Source organism: Sarcophilus harrisii, chromosome 2 (genome assembly GCF_902635505.1).
Source record: "Sarcophilus harrisii chromosome 2, mSarHar1.11, whole genome shotgun sequence".
In the NCBI taxonomy this organism is placed as follows: Eukaryota; Metazoa; Chordata; class Mammalia; order Dasyuromorphia; family Dasyuridae; genus Sarcophilus; species Sarcophilus harrisii.
This window is the reverse complement of record NC_045427.1, coordinates 558,525,442-558,540,954: the sequence shown is the minus strand read 5'-3', so window position 1 is coordinate 558,540,954 and position 15,513 is coordinate 558,525,442. Positions and strand designations below refer to the sequence as shown.

General features: G+C 39.1%; 1 protein-coding gene across 2 annotated transcripts in view; it reads right to left on the bottom strand.

Moving 5' to 3' along the window:
- The window catches only part of SUFU (SUFU negative regulator of hedgehog signaling), a 159,493-nt gene extending 146,605 nt beyond the window's left edge, over nucleotides 1-12,888 (bottom strand). Inside the window, exons 1-2 of one of the 2 annotated variants that reach the window (XM_031955761.1) lie at nucleotides 12,468-12,888; nucleotides 3,399-3,533 (exon numbers count right to left, since the gene is read on the bottom strand). In XM_031955761.1, the coding sequence (XP_031811621.1) occupies nucleotides 3,399-3,533; nucleotides 12,468-12,667 (335 nt within the window). In that variant the 5' untranslated portion in view covers nucleotides 12,668-12,888. The remainder of the gene's footprint in view (nucleotides 1-3,398; nucleotides 3,534-12,467) is intronic. The other variant, XM_023496204.2, reaches the window with a different exon arrangement.
- Nucleotides 12,889-15,513: the final 2,625 nt, after the last annotated feature.

Genomic DNA, 15,513 nt, shown 5'->3' with positions numbered 1-15,513 from the left:
CCTATAAACATACCCATATCTTTCCTCATCTATTTAAAAAAAAAAAATCACCACCTCACTTGATCAAATTGAACCCAACCTAGCTTTTGTTCCATACCTCTCCTCCCTTTCGCAGATAAACAAAATTCTTGAAAAGACCATCTGCTTAAGATGCTTCTATTTCCTTTCCTCTCTTTTCTAAACATTCTATATATCATTAAACTTAAAATGTTCTTTCCAAAGTTACCAATGATATCTTAATTGCCAAATTTAATAGTCTTCATTCAATACTCATTCTTCTTGACCTCTCTGCAGCTTTTTATACAGACTTTTCCCCTAAACAGTGCTCTCTTGCTTTTTACAATACTGCTCTTTCGAGTGGTGCAGTGGATAGAGCACCATGGTGCCCTGAAGTCGGGAGGACCCGAGTTCAAATGTGCCCTCAGACACTTAAAACTTCCTTGCTGTGTGAGCCTGGGCAAGTCACTTAACCCTAATTACCTCAACAACAATGAATAATAATAATAATGCTCTCAGTTTTCTTCTCAGTGTCCTTCCCTGGACGTTCATATAGGGTTATAACTGTCCTAGGATCTCTTCTCTTCTTCCTCTATACTATTTTCACTTAGTAAACTTATCAGTCCCCATGGATTCAAATATCATTTCTATGCAGATGATTCTCAGATCTATTTAACCTCTAGTCTAAAATCATCATCTGTCTTTTGTACTTCTTGACCTGGATATCCCAAACTCTACTCTATTCTGAATTTCCCTAAAATAAAAAATATCACCATGCTCAGTCACCCAGGCTCACAACATCAGTATCATCCTCAGCCTCTTACTTGAACTCTTTCCCACTCTTTCTACATATCCAGTTTGTTTTCAAATCTTGTCATTTCCACTTTTCATACATCATTCTTTTCGTCCATTCACACAACCATCAACTTGATACAGGTCATTATTATCTAATGCCTGAATTACTGTTATTACAGTAATACTGACAGCCTGCTGATTATCTTCCTGCCTTACATCTCCTTTTTTTCATATCTAACTTCTACTCAGATGCCAAAGTGATTTTTACTAAATAGTAGAATTTGACCACATTATCCTCTACTCCAAAACTTGCATCCCACAATTGAAAAAATGTTGTTTTGCTCAATAAACTTCAATGATCTAATGCTTCCTAAATCAAGTACAAAAATGTTTAGTATTTAAAGGTCTTCACAACTTGGCCCCTTTCTACCTTTTCTCAGTCTTCTTAACACTTGACCAACTCCCTCTTTCATTTACTCTAGTAACACGGCTACTGTTCTAGTGACACTGGTCTCCTAGCTGTTCCTTGCACACAATACTCTGTTCTCTAGCCTCTGTGGTTCTCAATCATAGTTGGAATATTCTCCCTCTTCACACTTCTTGTACTCCTTAGCTTGTTTCAAGATTCAGGTCAAACTCCACCTTTTGCAAGAGACCTTTTCTGGTCTTATTCCATACCAGGATTCTGACCTCACAATCCTCCTCCTCACTGCTTACTGCCTTCCCTCTGAGATTATCTTCCATTTACACACCATATTTCTTGTCTGTACAGTTTTTTTGCACATTCCCTCAAGCAATTTCAGTTGCTTGTATCACCATTTCTATGCAGATGATTCTCTGCATCACCAGATGCTTGTATCACCAGAGCTTAGCAGAGAGCCTGAACATAATAAGTATTTAATAAATGCCTGCTGAATGACTTGCTTGTTGATTGACTTAACACTCATAAATCTCTCAAGTAGAGTTGCAATAGAGGCAGAACCAAGACAGCTGAGTAAAGGGAGTATTCTAGTCAAACTCTTCCAGTATTTCCCTCTAAGCAACTTTAAAATAATGTGTTTTAAAATCAAATTCTAAAGCAACATTATCAACAAAAAGTTGGAGATATTTTTCCAACCTCGAATAACTTAGGAGATGGAGATCTATTGCATTGGGATGAGAGCTGGCCAGAAATACAGTAGAAATGTGACCTTAAAGGGAGTAGCCACAGCAACAGCAGTAGTTTCAAGCAGCTCCCACTGCCTAGAAACAATACAGGAACTGAATACTTGATCAGATTCCTGATGACTCCTGTGCTAGCATTGGTAGTAGGAATGAATGTCATCTGGCAACTCCATTGCCCATTACTAAGTTCCAGGCTACAGTTATAGGGGAGAGAAGGAGTTGTCAAGAGACACCACTGAGTAAGGATCCTACACAGCTATGATCAACACCTCTCCTTGGGTCACATCACCTTGGAAGTACTAAAAACTTACAGGCTTTTAGAACTAACTGTGAAAACAACAGGACAAAACAAGTCTGAAACTGGGGACAGAGATTCCTGTCTCCTACCCTATCTCCCTATAAGTGAACAGAGCCCAAATCTAATGTAAAGTTCAAAATCAAAAACTAGGCTGGGAAAACAAGCAAATAACAAAAGAAATATCATAAAAAGCCATTATGGTGACAGGTAAGTTCAATTCACAAACACAAGAAGGTAACTACTTGAAAACATCTGTAAGTCAAGCCTTAAAACACACACACACACACACACAATGCATTTGCACAATACACAATGTTGGACATAAACCCAACAAGAATTCCTAGAAGAACTGAAGAAAGAGTTTTTTTTAAAGAGCAAAAAATAATCTATGAGTCAAATAAGAGTGATAGAGGGAAAACTAGGAAAATAAATCAGAAAAAAAGAAAATTATGAAAAGAGAATAGTTTGGCAAAAGAGGCAGGCACAAGAAATACTGAAGAAAATAACTTCTTAAAAAATTAGAATTGGCCAAATGATAAAAGAGGTATAAAACCTCATTGAAGAAAATAATTATTTAAAAATTACACTTGGACAGGTAGAAGCTAATGACTCTAAAAGAATAAAGTCAAAATAATGAAAAAAAAAAAAAAGAAGTAAATGTGAAATATCTCACTGGAAAAACAACTGACCTGGAAAACAGATCAAGGAGAGATAATTTAAGAATTACTGGACTATAAAAGCCATGATAAATTTTTTAAAAATAAGAGCCCAGATGTCACATTTCAGAAAACTATAAAGGAAAACTGACCAAATATTTTAGAACAAGGAGGCGAAATAGAAACTGAAAGAATCCACTGATCACCTGAAAGAGATTCCAAAATGAAAACAACCAGTAATATTAAAGCCAAATTCCAGAGTTCCTAGAGTAAGGGAAAAAATACTTATGAGATCCCTGGCATCAAAGCACAAATGTAAAGGGTCCATAGAAAAAATGCATGTAACCCAATTTCAGGTGAGATTTATAAGTCCTACAAGACAAGACAACATCAATGATGATTCAGCCAAGGCAAGCCTCAGAAAACAGAACATAAGTTTAAGCCAAAGATTAAGAAATAAGTTAATGGGTAGGTGGGCACATACTCACTCGTGGACTCTGTTGTCACCATATAAATCACTCAGTCCAAAGCTAACATAGTGCCAATGTTCCGGGACATTTGCACCTGGACTTCCCAAGTTCCTGTACATGCTAACGTAGTCCAAGGGATCCGGTCCACCCAACCTGCAAAGACAGAGAAAAAAGTCAGTGAAAACTGGATAACTAAACCAAGCAAAGGACACACTTTGCAGCTAGAAAAGCCAAATTTCTCATCAATCTTCACTTTATCCATTTCCTTTGCTTTTCCTTGCATGCTACTAAAGAGAGGAAGATGCACAATCAAGCCAATGGGTTCTACTACAAATTTTTGTCATCTGATTTCAACTAGGCTCTCACTGCAGTAACATAATCCTTTTATTCTTCCCTAATTGACTATTTTATTCACCCTAACAGCTATTCCAAACTTTCTTTTCATTTCTCTCATCTTCCAGATTAATTTCTTACTCTATCCTCAGTTATCTCACAATTTACCAAGAAAATTAAGGCCAGATAAGATTCCTTTTTGAGCAGCCAGCTAAGTGGATCTAAAGTCAGGAACACATCTTCCTAAATTCAAATCCCAATCTGAGACACCTATTAGTTGTGTGACCCTGGGCAAGTCACTTAACAGAGTTTGCCTCAGTTTTCTAATCTGTAAAAAAAAAAAAAAAAAAAAGCTGTGAAAGAAAATAGCAAACCATTTTATTTTCTTTGCCAAGAAAATCCCAACAGGGTCAGGAACAGATAGACATGACTGAAAAATGACTAAATAACTGAGTTCCCTCTTCTCATCTTATCTCACAATCTTTTTATATCATTCCCTACTAACTTCTTCATTTATTATAGTCTCTTCTCCCCACCAAAGTCAATGTTTTCACATATTCTCTTGATCCCATCCCTTCTCCAGAACATTTCCCCAGTATCATTCCCTTTTAAGCTACTAATTTTCTTTATCTAGAATTCTTTCCCTGCTGCTTACAAATATAACCAATCTCCCCCATTCTTAAAAAGCTATCAAGAGATCTTACTATCCCCACTAAACTATCATCCTATATTTCTCTGTTTCTGGAATTGAAAAAGCAGTCTACATTGGTTACCTCCACACTTCCTCTTACTCTTCTGTAATCTAGTTTCTATCTAATGTCCTATAGTTCTCTCTTTCTTAGCAAAACTCCTTAAGACTGATATCTTTCCTCTCACTCTTTTCTTCATTCTTTGAAGTCTACCTTCTGACTTCACAACCCTTAACAAAAACTAACCTCCAAAATTGTCAATCTTCTCAACTATAAAGTAGTCTTTTCTTAATTCTTATCCTTCTTGACCTCTCCACAGCATCTGCAATTACTGAACATCCTCTTCCAAATACACCTTCCTCTCAAGTTTTTGTGGCAATGTTCCCTTCTGTAGCAGACCATTCCTTCTTGGAATCCTTTGCTGGATCATTATTATCCATGTCACATCCTCAACTGTAACTATACTCCAAGGCTCTGCTCAGGGCACTCTCCCTTACCTCTTAACCTCATCAACACCCATGGTTTAATTATTATCAGATGATTAGTACCTTAATAGCTACTACTACTTTCTTTTTCTGGCCTCCAAACCTGGATTTCCACCTGTCTACTGGGCATTCCAAAATGTTTTGTACTAATCTCACATTCAACATTTTCAAAACACATTATCTCTACTGAAAAACTTACCTATTCCTCTGAACTACCCCATTTCTGTCCAAAGCACCACTGCTCCTTCCAGTTAATTAGCCTAATCATTCTCAACTTCTCATTCACAAAAAAAATCCAGTATGTTACTAAGTCTTGTCATTTCTATCTCTGACGTCTCTCCTACAAATCATCTTCTATCCACTCACATAAGCACTATTACTATAGTTACCTAGAATACTACCCTGAACTCCCTCTCCAATCCAATCCATCAAAAGTGATGTAATTCTGATGTCCCTACAACACCTCAACTCCTAGTGTCTTCCTATTATCCTTAGGACTTAAGAAATTAAAAATACCTCCCAATCTAGTAATATTCTACCTTTCTAGCCATATTATTATACATTATTCATCTCTACCCATTCTAAGGTCAAGCATACTGCCCTTTTTGTTACTTCTCGTATATGACATTCCATCTCCCATCTCAGTGCCTTTCCACTGGCTATTTTACTATCTTCCAACTTCTACCCTTTGGAATTTTGATTTCCTTTAAAACTCAGTTTAAAAGCTTGTCTTCTGCAAGAAACCATTCTGGGTCTCCAAAGCAGCTACTGCTATGTAACTTATTTCTACTTGGCATATGTTTTATAGACACTTATGTATTGGCATGTAGCTCCCTTCTCCCAATTAGAATTTGAGCAACTTGATTTTGGTTTTGTGTTCATAACATTTAGCAGGTAATATAATGTTTGTTGATTCAGTGACTGATGTCATTTTCATCTTTCTGGCCTGGCCTGAGAAAAGAAACTAAGAAATAATGAACAGAACAACTACTATAATCTTTAACTACCAAAATCTTTCTCTCCTTTCAACTGAGAGAGTGCCCTTTAGAAATGCAACTACTCACTTTGATGCCTTGCTTCCTGATGTCTCAAATTACAGATGATAAGCAATGCTGGTATGAATTACTTATTTTTCATTATGCCTGTAAACATGGCAAGAAGTTTCAATGAAATGCATGCATACTTTAGATGGAATCCAATCAATCACTGCTGAAAGACTAACAGGAACTCTGGGAGGCAATATTCCAAACTCTTTTTGTTGCTGAACTAAGGGTGTGAACTACACTCTTTCTCCTCTTTAGGAGGGTAATTCCTGAAAGACCATATTGTGCCCTATGTTAATTATGCTTTATTCTAAACAAGCTGAAAGCCTGCAGTCTGCACAGACACTAGCCTGCACCCTATAGAACCAAAGCTGGTCTTTTATCATTGCAAAGGACAAAAGCCAAACGAGATAATTCAATGATGCACAGAAAACTACAGCAAAGGCCATGCTGGGCTCAACATGGCAAGTGCCTGCACCTGGAAGACACTGTCCACATGACTGCCTGCTCAAAGGTAGAACTGGAACATTAAATGAATTTAGGCCTCAGTGAAGCCTATTAAATTCACCACACAATTCCCCCAATTTGGTGTACAGAGAAAAGCAATTATAGTCATCATCTCATTTTAAGGATTTAATTCAATCAAGGACTTAAGACAGTAATTAAGTGCTTTACAAAGCACAAACTTAACTGAAACTACCTTCTAATGTCATCATTTGATTCTCAAATACTTGTTGCTAGTCCTTCCTTGAGCACATGATTATTTAGTGCATGAATAAGTTGAAGGAAAGATCATTGCATTTAAAAAAATCTTGTTCATAATAAACACATATTGCAAATGATCAGAGCAGACCTATAGTGGAGTGCCATTTAAAACTGATTGATCGGGTTACGTACATCCTAAGAGTGTAGTCTCTGCAGAAATGTTTACTTCTAAGTATGCTAGGAATATGCAAGGAAAGTGTTTCTGTGGGATACAGCAAATCTAATACAAATAGCTTCTGTTCTCATTGGGATGGACAGGAAAACAGAAGAGCAGCATCAAACCTCCATTTTCCACCCTCCCTTTTGTCTTCTGAAATTTATTTCATTAATTCTAAAACCAATGAAATTAAGAAAAAATAGGAATAGAGCTCTTGGAAAAAATCCCCACAGGGTCAAGAAAGAACAAGAAAGAAACAATAACAGCTGATAATTTATAAATAATTTTAAAATGACCAAAGTATCTATATATATACATATACATATATATACACACATATACATGTATGTTTACATACACTTACATGTGTGTGTACATGCACACACAAATTTTAAAAAATATTTTATTTATTCCTCACAATAACACTATTAATTGGTGTTTAAAAAACAAGTATGTGTCCAGTTACTGACCTTTTCTACCTACTCTAGCTTCCAGTTTGAATGAATTTCCAAACCTGAAGACCTATCAAGTTTTCATCCCTCCAATTCTCAGCAGCTCAACTGCTTCTATAATTGTTTTCTTTACTTCTCACAAGAGATGCCAAAGATGCCATGTCAAGGGGTAGAGATTTGAGTTTTTCCTTAAAATTCAAACTACATGACCAAAAGTCAAACCAAAGCTAACCTTGGCCCCAAGAATAGTATGTTCTATTCTGCTATGCAGAAACTTGATTGGAAGCAGATGAGCATGTAGAAAATAATATTTTGCACTTAAATATATTTTCCAAGGATCCAAAGTATCTCCCATGTGCTATGGAGAGAGGAGCTTGAACCTCAACTGCATGCTCAAAGTCAGTTGCCAGGCATTCAGTTGGTCCCAGGATCCTAATACCCAGACTTCTATTGTGGATTTGTGTTTCACTACCTTCTCTGCTCACCAGACATCCTGGCCTTCAGCCAGGGAAATCACTAGCGAGCATTTCTAGCACAAGGGCCACTCATACACTATGGAAAAAATAACCAAAAGGCAATTCCATGCCACAACCAAACACTGCCAGGATCACAAGAGAACTTGCAAATCAATCACAAAGTAAAATAGCAGCTGGAATGGAATCCACCTAGGGTCTGTTAGTTGCAGCCAGATCTCAATTATTAAAAAAAAAAGAAGAAGCCTCAAAGTTCTAAAGAATCTTTTCCTACGGGAGTCCTTCTTACAGGTCTGCATTTAAACCGCAGTTCTGTGTCAGAAAGCAGGGAACGACCAATTTTTTAATCACTCTATTTCAGCCTCACTCTAAAGAAAAGAAATAAATAAGCTGGCTAATAATCCAATCCAATATTATTTATTAAGCAACTCCCCTAGTATAATGTGCTGGGCATACAAAGATGCAAACCAATTTCTGTCCTCAAGAAGCTTACATACATAGGAATATGATGTATAAATAGGAAAAGTATATGAAAAAATCTAAAGACAGAGAATTCTAAGAACTCTTGGGGAGCAGAAAAAGTTTTCCAAAGAATAGGGCACATGAGCTGAACCTTGAAGGAACTTAGGAATTTCAATAGGCCAAGGTAAAGACAGAGACAGAGAAAAGAAAGTACAAGAGTTTGAGAAATGATAATCGGGTTAGTTTGGTAGGAATGCAGAATGAGAATAATATAAAATAAACTTGGAAAGGTTCCCTAAAGCCAGATTGTAAAAAAGTTTTAAATGCCAAACTGAGTAGTTTATTTTATCCTAGAATCAATAGGAAGCTGTTAAAGTTTCTTGAATATATAAGTGACAGGTTATACAGAAGTGTGCTTTAAGATTATTGTAGCAGTTGTGTAAAACATGGATTGTAACAGTAATGACTGGAAGCTAGGAAATCCAATTAGAAAGCTGCTGAACTAGCCAAATCCAAGGTAAAAGGGGCCTGAACCAAAATGGTAGTCATTTGAGTGGGAAAATGATGTATAAGGGAAATATTGGATTCAAAAAGATTTGACAGCTAATCAGACATGAGGATAAGGAGGAAGAAGATGTGATGTTGGAGTTTTGGACCAGAGTGACTAAAAGGACAGGGCTGCTCTCAACAGAAATGGAGAAAATAATGGCAATGCACAGATGGCAGCACCACAAAAACTAAAAATGTGTCTCATTTAATTTTATGTCTCTGCAAAACTGAACAAAGTATTCTCTACAAAGTACGTAAGCAAGCCCAATTCCAAACACTTGTTTAAAAAAAAAAAAAAGTAAAATCCTCAACCAGTTCTAGTCCTTTCTATAGACTTCATTCTGTACATTCTATCTACATCTGGATCAATTGAGTAAGAGAAATATTTGCCCTTCCTATGAATCAACCAAGTTCTCTTCCGCCACCAAAAATCTCATTGGGTAAAGTCCTAAAGTACTAAGTTTCATATTTCCCTAGAAGCACTTCAATCAAATCAAACATAACACACATTAATATGTTAAAGCAAAGTTTAAAGTCTTAAATTACCATAGAGTTGATATGGGCATCAGGGACCTTTTTAAAAGAAAATCAACACAGGACAAGTATTTTTAAAGTGCCTACGATATGCCAAGCACTGTGCTAAGTGCTGAGGATACAAGAGCAGGCAAAAAGCTGTCAATGCTTCTGTGCCACTCAGTGTATTGGGAGAGAAAACATGCAAACAAATATGCACAAGTTACAGACAGCATAAATTGGAGATGGTCTCAGAAAGAAGGTCACTAATTAAAGAGGATTCATGCAGGCAGAAGATGAGATTTTAGCTGAAGCTTGAGGAAACCCAGAATACAAAATCAGGGAAGAGAGTATTCGAGAACCGGAAAATTAAGTGACAATATCTTGTTTGATGAAGTGTCTTGTTTGAGGAACTTCAAAAAGATCTTTTGTCAGACGAATAAGGTGTTAAGGTTGAAGTCAACTGGCCTGTGTTTAAATTCTTACCTTATATTTCCTAGTTGGGCGACCTTAGGCAAATCACCCAATCTCTCTCACTCTCAATCTGTTTACTTGTAAAATGGAGTATTTGCACTAACTACTCTCTCAGAATTGTTGCAAAGAATAAATATAAGCCAGAAATAGCTATAGAAATATAAATTACTGTTAATATTATTCAAAGATTTTTTTTTTTTCAACAAAAGAAAGACCTGTGAAGCCTAAAGAAATGAGAACAGCACAAGATATAGGAAGGACTTCTCAAGATTCCTTCCACTGAACCCTGAAGTCAGTGCCTCAGCAACCAGGAGAAAAAAGTCCTTTTCAAAAGAACAAGTGGCCAGGTCTCATTATCTATTGCTTAGCCAACTTTAGAGTCTATCCTGCTGCATACCACTGGTTTCAACATGAAGGTTCCACTATCCATTGACTTGACCTGCACAGTGGCACTTAAGGGAAATGCTAGGACATTTGGTGAGGAAAAGCACTCAATTCTCAATTTCCCAATTTCCCAAAGGGAAAATCATGGGCTAAATGATTCAGAAATGGAACTCCCTTTACTCAACTTCCCCTTTTTCCAGTGAACTGATTCCAGAGCCACAAAAAGAGCAGCTATCTCAAGGGGTCAGTTTCCAGGGATCTTTCCCTTCTTCCTGTCCCAAGGCTCCAAGACATGAACTGATTGTCTGTCTCAAAGGGACAGTTACAAGCTATAAAACGATTCTTATGAAACAAATCTTTATACCAATATAGAAATACATCTTCTAACTGAAACAATAGTCTCCTTGCCAGAATTCAATGGAAGTTATCACTTTTAAAAAAGAGTAAGGAGAGATTTCAGGGGGAATTTAATCTAACCTCCATCTGACTAAAATCTCCCTTTATGTTCATTATAAACTTCAACAACACTACTGTATGAGCATGTATTCTGATGGAAGTGGATATCTTTGACAAAGAGAAGATCTAGTTCAGTTCCAATTGATCAATGATGGACAGAATCAGCTACACTCAGAAAAGGAACACTGGGAAATGAATGTGGACTACTTGCATTTTTGTTTTTCTTCCCAGGTTATTTTTACCTCTGAATCCAATTTTTCTTGTGCAACAAGAGAACTGTACAGATCTGCACCCATATATTGTATCTAGGATATACTTTAACATGTTTAACATGTATAAGACTGCCTGCCACCTATCTAGGGGAGAGAGTGGAAGGAGGGAAGGGAAAAGCTGGAACAGAAGTGCGTGCAAGGGACAATGTTGTAAAAAATTACTCATGCATATGTTCCGTTAATAAAAAGCTATAATTTAAAAGAAAAAAATCTCCCTCTGATATTCTCTTGACCTCTATCGAGCAGAATTCTCTTCTCACTTTTTGTAGAGCCCTAATTTTTTTCCTTTATTAATAAAACATAAATACACTTCTTTCCACCCTCTAATATTTGTCCTTAAAGAGCCATATAATATTCTTCCTTCAAACATTCTTCGCCATTCATTCTCTTATGGTCAAACACCCTCAGTGCTTTAGGGCAATCAAAAACCATTTTTAAAAACATCTAAAAATTTGGAGTTAGAAGAGATTTTGGAGTTCATTTAGAACACTTTGCAAAAGAACAATTTTGGCCCAGAAAGCTTAAATGACTATCTGGAAAGAGAACTTGTTAAGTGTCAAATAGTAAATCCAGCCCTCTCAGTACAGGATTCTTTTAAAATCTTCCCCACAGAACCCAAACTGCTCGTTAAAAAGCTCACTTTTCCTAACCTTTAAAGTCCTTTTAAATTCATGTAAATTCTTCATTCCCTATGTTTGAACCTAGTCTCAATCCGCTTTCTTCCACTGGGTCTACAGAAATGAAGGCTTGTGGTTAGTTCATTACCCAAAAGCAAAAAAAGAAGAAAAAAAAAGAAAAAGAAAAAACCCTCAAAGAAATTACTTTCGGAGAAAACTCCCAAAATTCAAAAACAAAAGGGGAGAGGAGTTTATCGGACAAAAACTTCAAACGCAAAACCTGTCCCCGGCCAACAGGTCTCAGATCATCCTGCTTGTGTCTGAAAAAAGGTTCTCCTTCCCTTTCCCGACACCTCCACTCCTACCCAGTCATAGTCCTTCTCTTTTTCCCCCTCCTCTTATTCCCTTCCCCTCCCCCCATGCCTAAGAGGGACTCCTTCCAACAACTCCCAAGCAGGCAAACTTCCCCCCGGCCGAGGGAGCCCCCCAATCCAGGCCGCCCACTCCTCGCTCCCAGTCCCACACCTCCAGCTTAGGTCTCATAGACCTTTCCATCCTACATTAATGTCCTGTAGTCCCCCAATCATCCCCCCCGCCCCCCGATCCTCTCAGGCTCCCTGATCCCTCCTAAACAGAAGCCCCTTCTCGCTTCCCTCCCCAGTGCCCGTGGGTTCTCTACGCCCCGCCCCCGGCTCCACAGACCCCTTTTTTCCTCCTTAGCCCTGCAGCCCCAGGCACCCCCTCTCTCCTCAGAATTCCATTAACCCTTTGGTCCTGGAGCCCAGTTAACCCTTTTGTCCCCGTTACTCCCCGGAGGCTTCTCCCTTAACCCTTTCCCTCCCGAGCCCCGCTTCGGCTTCGCCTCAGTGGCCCCTCCCCCCGCCCGTGGGTTAACCCTTCCACACCGGGCCGCGCTGCCCCCGCCCCCCTCAGCTAACCCTCTGCTCCGCCCCCCAGGCTCACCAGTACTTCACGATGGCGGTGACCTGCAGTGGGTTGGGCTGCTCGGGGTAGAGGCGGCGGCACTCGCCGTAGATGGCGTGTAGCCCCGGGGGAAAGAGTGAGGCGAAGGCCGGGGGCGCGGCGGGGCCGGGGGCCGGAGCCGAGGCTGGGGCCGGGGGCGCGGCGGGGCCGGGGGCGCCGCTAGGCCTCAGCTCAGCCATCGGGGCGGCGGGGGCCGGGGCCGGGGCGGGGGGCGGAGGCTGGCACTGACGGACACACTGGCGGGACGGTAGGCAGAGTTCGTGGGTGCGACGCCCTGAGGCGACCGGGGCTGCAGCGAGGTCCGGACTCCACGCCTGCGCACAGCACCCCCGTCCACCCAGGCCGCCGCCGCTGCCGAGTCTGCCAGTGGGGCGCCGCAGGGCCGCCGGGCGCTCTTTGGGGCGGGGCTCCAGCGCCCTCTCTCCTGGTGATTATTGGTTGTCACCTATATCAGTCACAGGAGGGAAGGCGTGGCCTGACAATAGGCCCCGCCTCCACTCTCCCCAGAGCAGGGAAGGGTGGAGGGAGAAGCTGTTGGGCTATCCCTGGCCATCTGGATGCGTTACCTGGGTGAGCGCGGGGCTCCGGGCATCCCTCGGAGACAAGCGAGAGGACCGCGGTTCTGTACCTTTGAGGGCTACCGCTGCTCCCCCACTTGGTGCCAAGGAAGTTCCATCCCAGCTGACTGATTCATTCATTCGTCTTCGTGGAATTGACTTAAAAAACTAGTTTAGGCTTCGTTTCCCTATCCGCTGCACACCAGTGTCTTTGAACAACTCCAGGAAATGTCTCCTATAAGACCGCGGAGATTCCCGAAAGGTTTCCTCTGTCAGCTGTGACTTCTGTGTGTTCTGTCCCGTGTGTTGGATCCAAGGTTGTTAACCCACAAAGGCGAGGAGTCACTTTTGACCAAAGGCAGCGTGGTGGACCAGATTGAGAGCCAGCCTCTTCCATCACTAGTGAGATAGACCCTGACAAACTGCCTAACCTGGGAAGTCCATTAACCTTTGGAAGCTCCGAGGGAGCCCTCAAAATCTCCGTCAGTTATGGATGGGTTGTATCACAGAAAGGAGTCTCCATAACTGGCACTCCTCCACACATATAAAATCAGAGAGCTCTGAAACAAAAAGTAATGCCCAGTTTTCGTGAAAAGAGCAGGATATACTTGGAGATGAAAAGTCACTGCTAAATAATTTTCTATAAGTACTGTGTACAAAGAATTTAATAACTTTTTATTATTGAAACATTCCCTCTTGTTATTTCCCCCCATTATCTCTATGTCTGATGGGTCTTAATTTCTAAGACAACAAGCTTACAGATTTTTTTAAAATTACAACTGTCACTATTATTTACTCAAATCTTAAATGTAAAATGAGGCAGGCAGCCATAGGAACCAGCATAAAATGAAGGCAAGCATGATTAACTGAAAGATAGTGCTTGGGATCTGATATCCTAATAATAACTCACATTTAAGGGAAGGTAGGTAACAAACATTTATTAGATATTGTGCTAAGTGCTTTACAAATAACTCATTTGGTAAAACAAACACAAAACATTTTCCCTGTAGCAAGTTTGTGAAATAAATAGTCCAAGTATCATTCTCATTCTATAAACATGGAAATTAGGAAAGGTTCAGAGAAGGTAAGTGATTTTTCTATGACTTCATGGCTAGTAACTTGCAAAATCAAGAACTGCATTTCTACCACTTAAACTATTCTTGTTTCTGTTTCCATATAAGAATATAATTCTTAGGGTTAATTTTAAATATATAATTCTAAAGGGTTAAGTGAGAAGCCTGTGGGGAATAATGGGGATAAAGGGTAGCTGGGCTTGAGGACTAAAGGGTTATATTTTATTCTTTATATTTTTCAGAAGGAAAGAGATGATGCATGAAACTTTCTTGAAGGAAAGTTCATAAAAATTTGCTTGGACATGTATTAAAGTACCTATATTCAAAAAGTTTATATCTTGGGATATAAAAACAAAAAAATGAAGAAAAAAAAAAACCCAAAGCCCAGTCACCTTTCACAAGAAGCATATCTTTATTGGAAAGGACAGAGTATGTATACCAGTAATTATAATTTCTGGTACACTGAGAAGGAAGAGCACATCAGCAACTGGAGAAAATCAGAAAAGACTTAGGATTGAGAACAGAAATGAAAAGAAAGTGCATACCATTTAAGGTTCATGGAGGCAAAAGACAAAAGTATCATGTTTAGAAATAGTGAAAGTGAAGTGTGCAATAAAAACTTAGAACAAGGAAGGCCTTAAATGCAAGCTTGAGTTTGTATTTTATCTTTACAGTCATACAGAGTCAGGAAAGGTTTTAGAGCAGAGGAGGGGCATGAGATCAGGGATGAAAACAGGACTCAAAATTCTCATCTCAGATATCATCTAGTTTAATCTATTCACTGTACATATGAATCTAGGAGAGGTAAAATAACTTGTTCAAGGAAATGAGGCAGAAATGCTGTTAGTAATTTTGGTTATTCAATAAGAACTATGTGATCCTGGGACAGTAATTTAACCTCTCCATCTCAGTTTCATTTGTAAAATGAAGGAGTTTGACTAATAATATAGTTCTAAAAGGTCTGTCATAAATGATTACAAACAACTTATACAGATAGACTAAATTATAACTCTATCCTGATGCAGCACTGTACTATGAATGTTATGGGACCGATTCTCAAGATAGCTAAAAGAAAAAAAAAATAGGATGCCAAAGCGGGAAGGGGGAAGAAATAGGCATTTTTCTACTGAAAGCCATTATTCAAAAATCAATTAACTGTAAACTCATATGCCTACAAAAATCTGTGAGAATAACATATATCTAGGCATCCTTGATGAAAGTAGGAGAAAGAGCAGGTAGATTTTCATAAATTATGTTCTTAAAACATCACATCTATAGTCACAATTGACTAGAAGGAACAAAGAATATAAGCGCCCACGGTATCTGTTATTAAATTTTTAAAAGCATTTGATTTGATACAAATACAAACTTAAGAGATCTTCAAAAAAGCCCAGC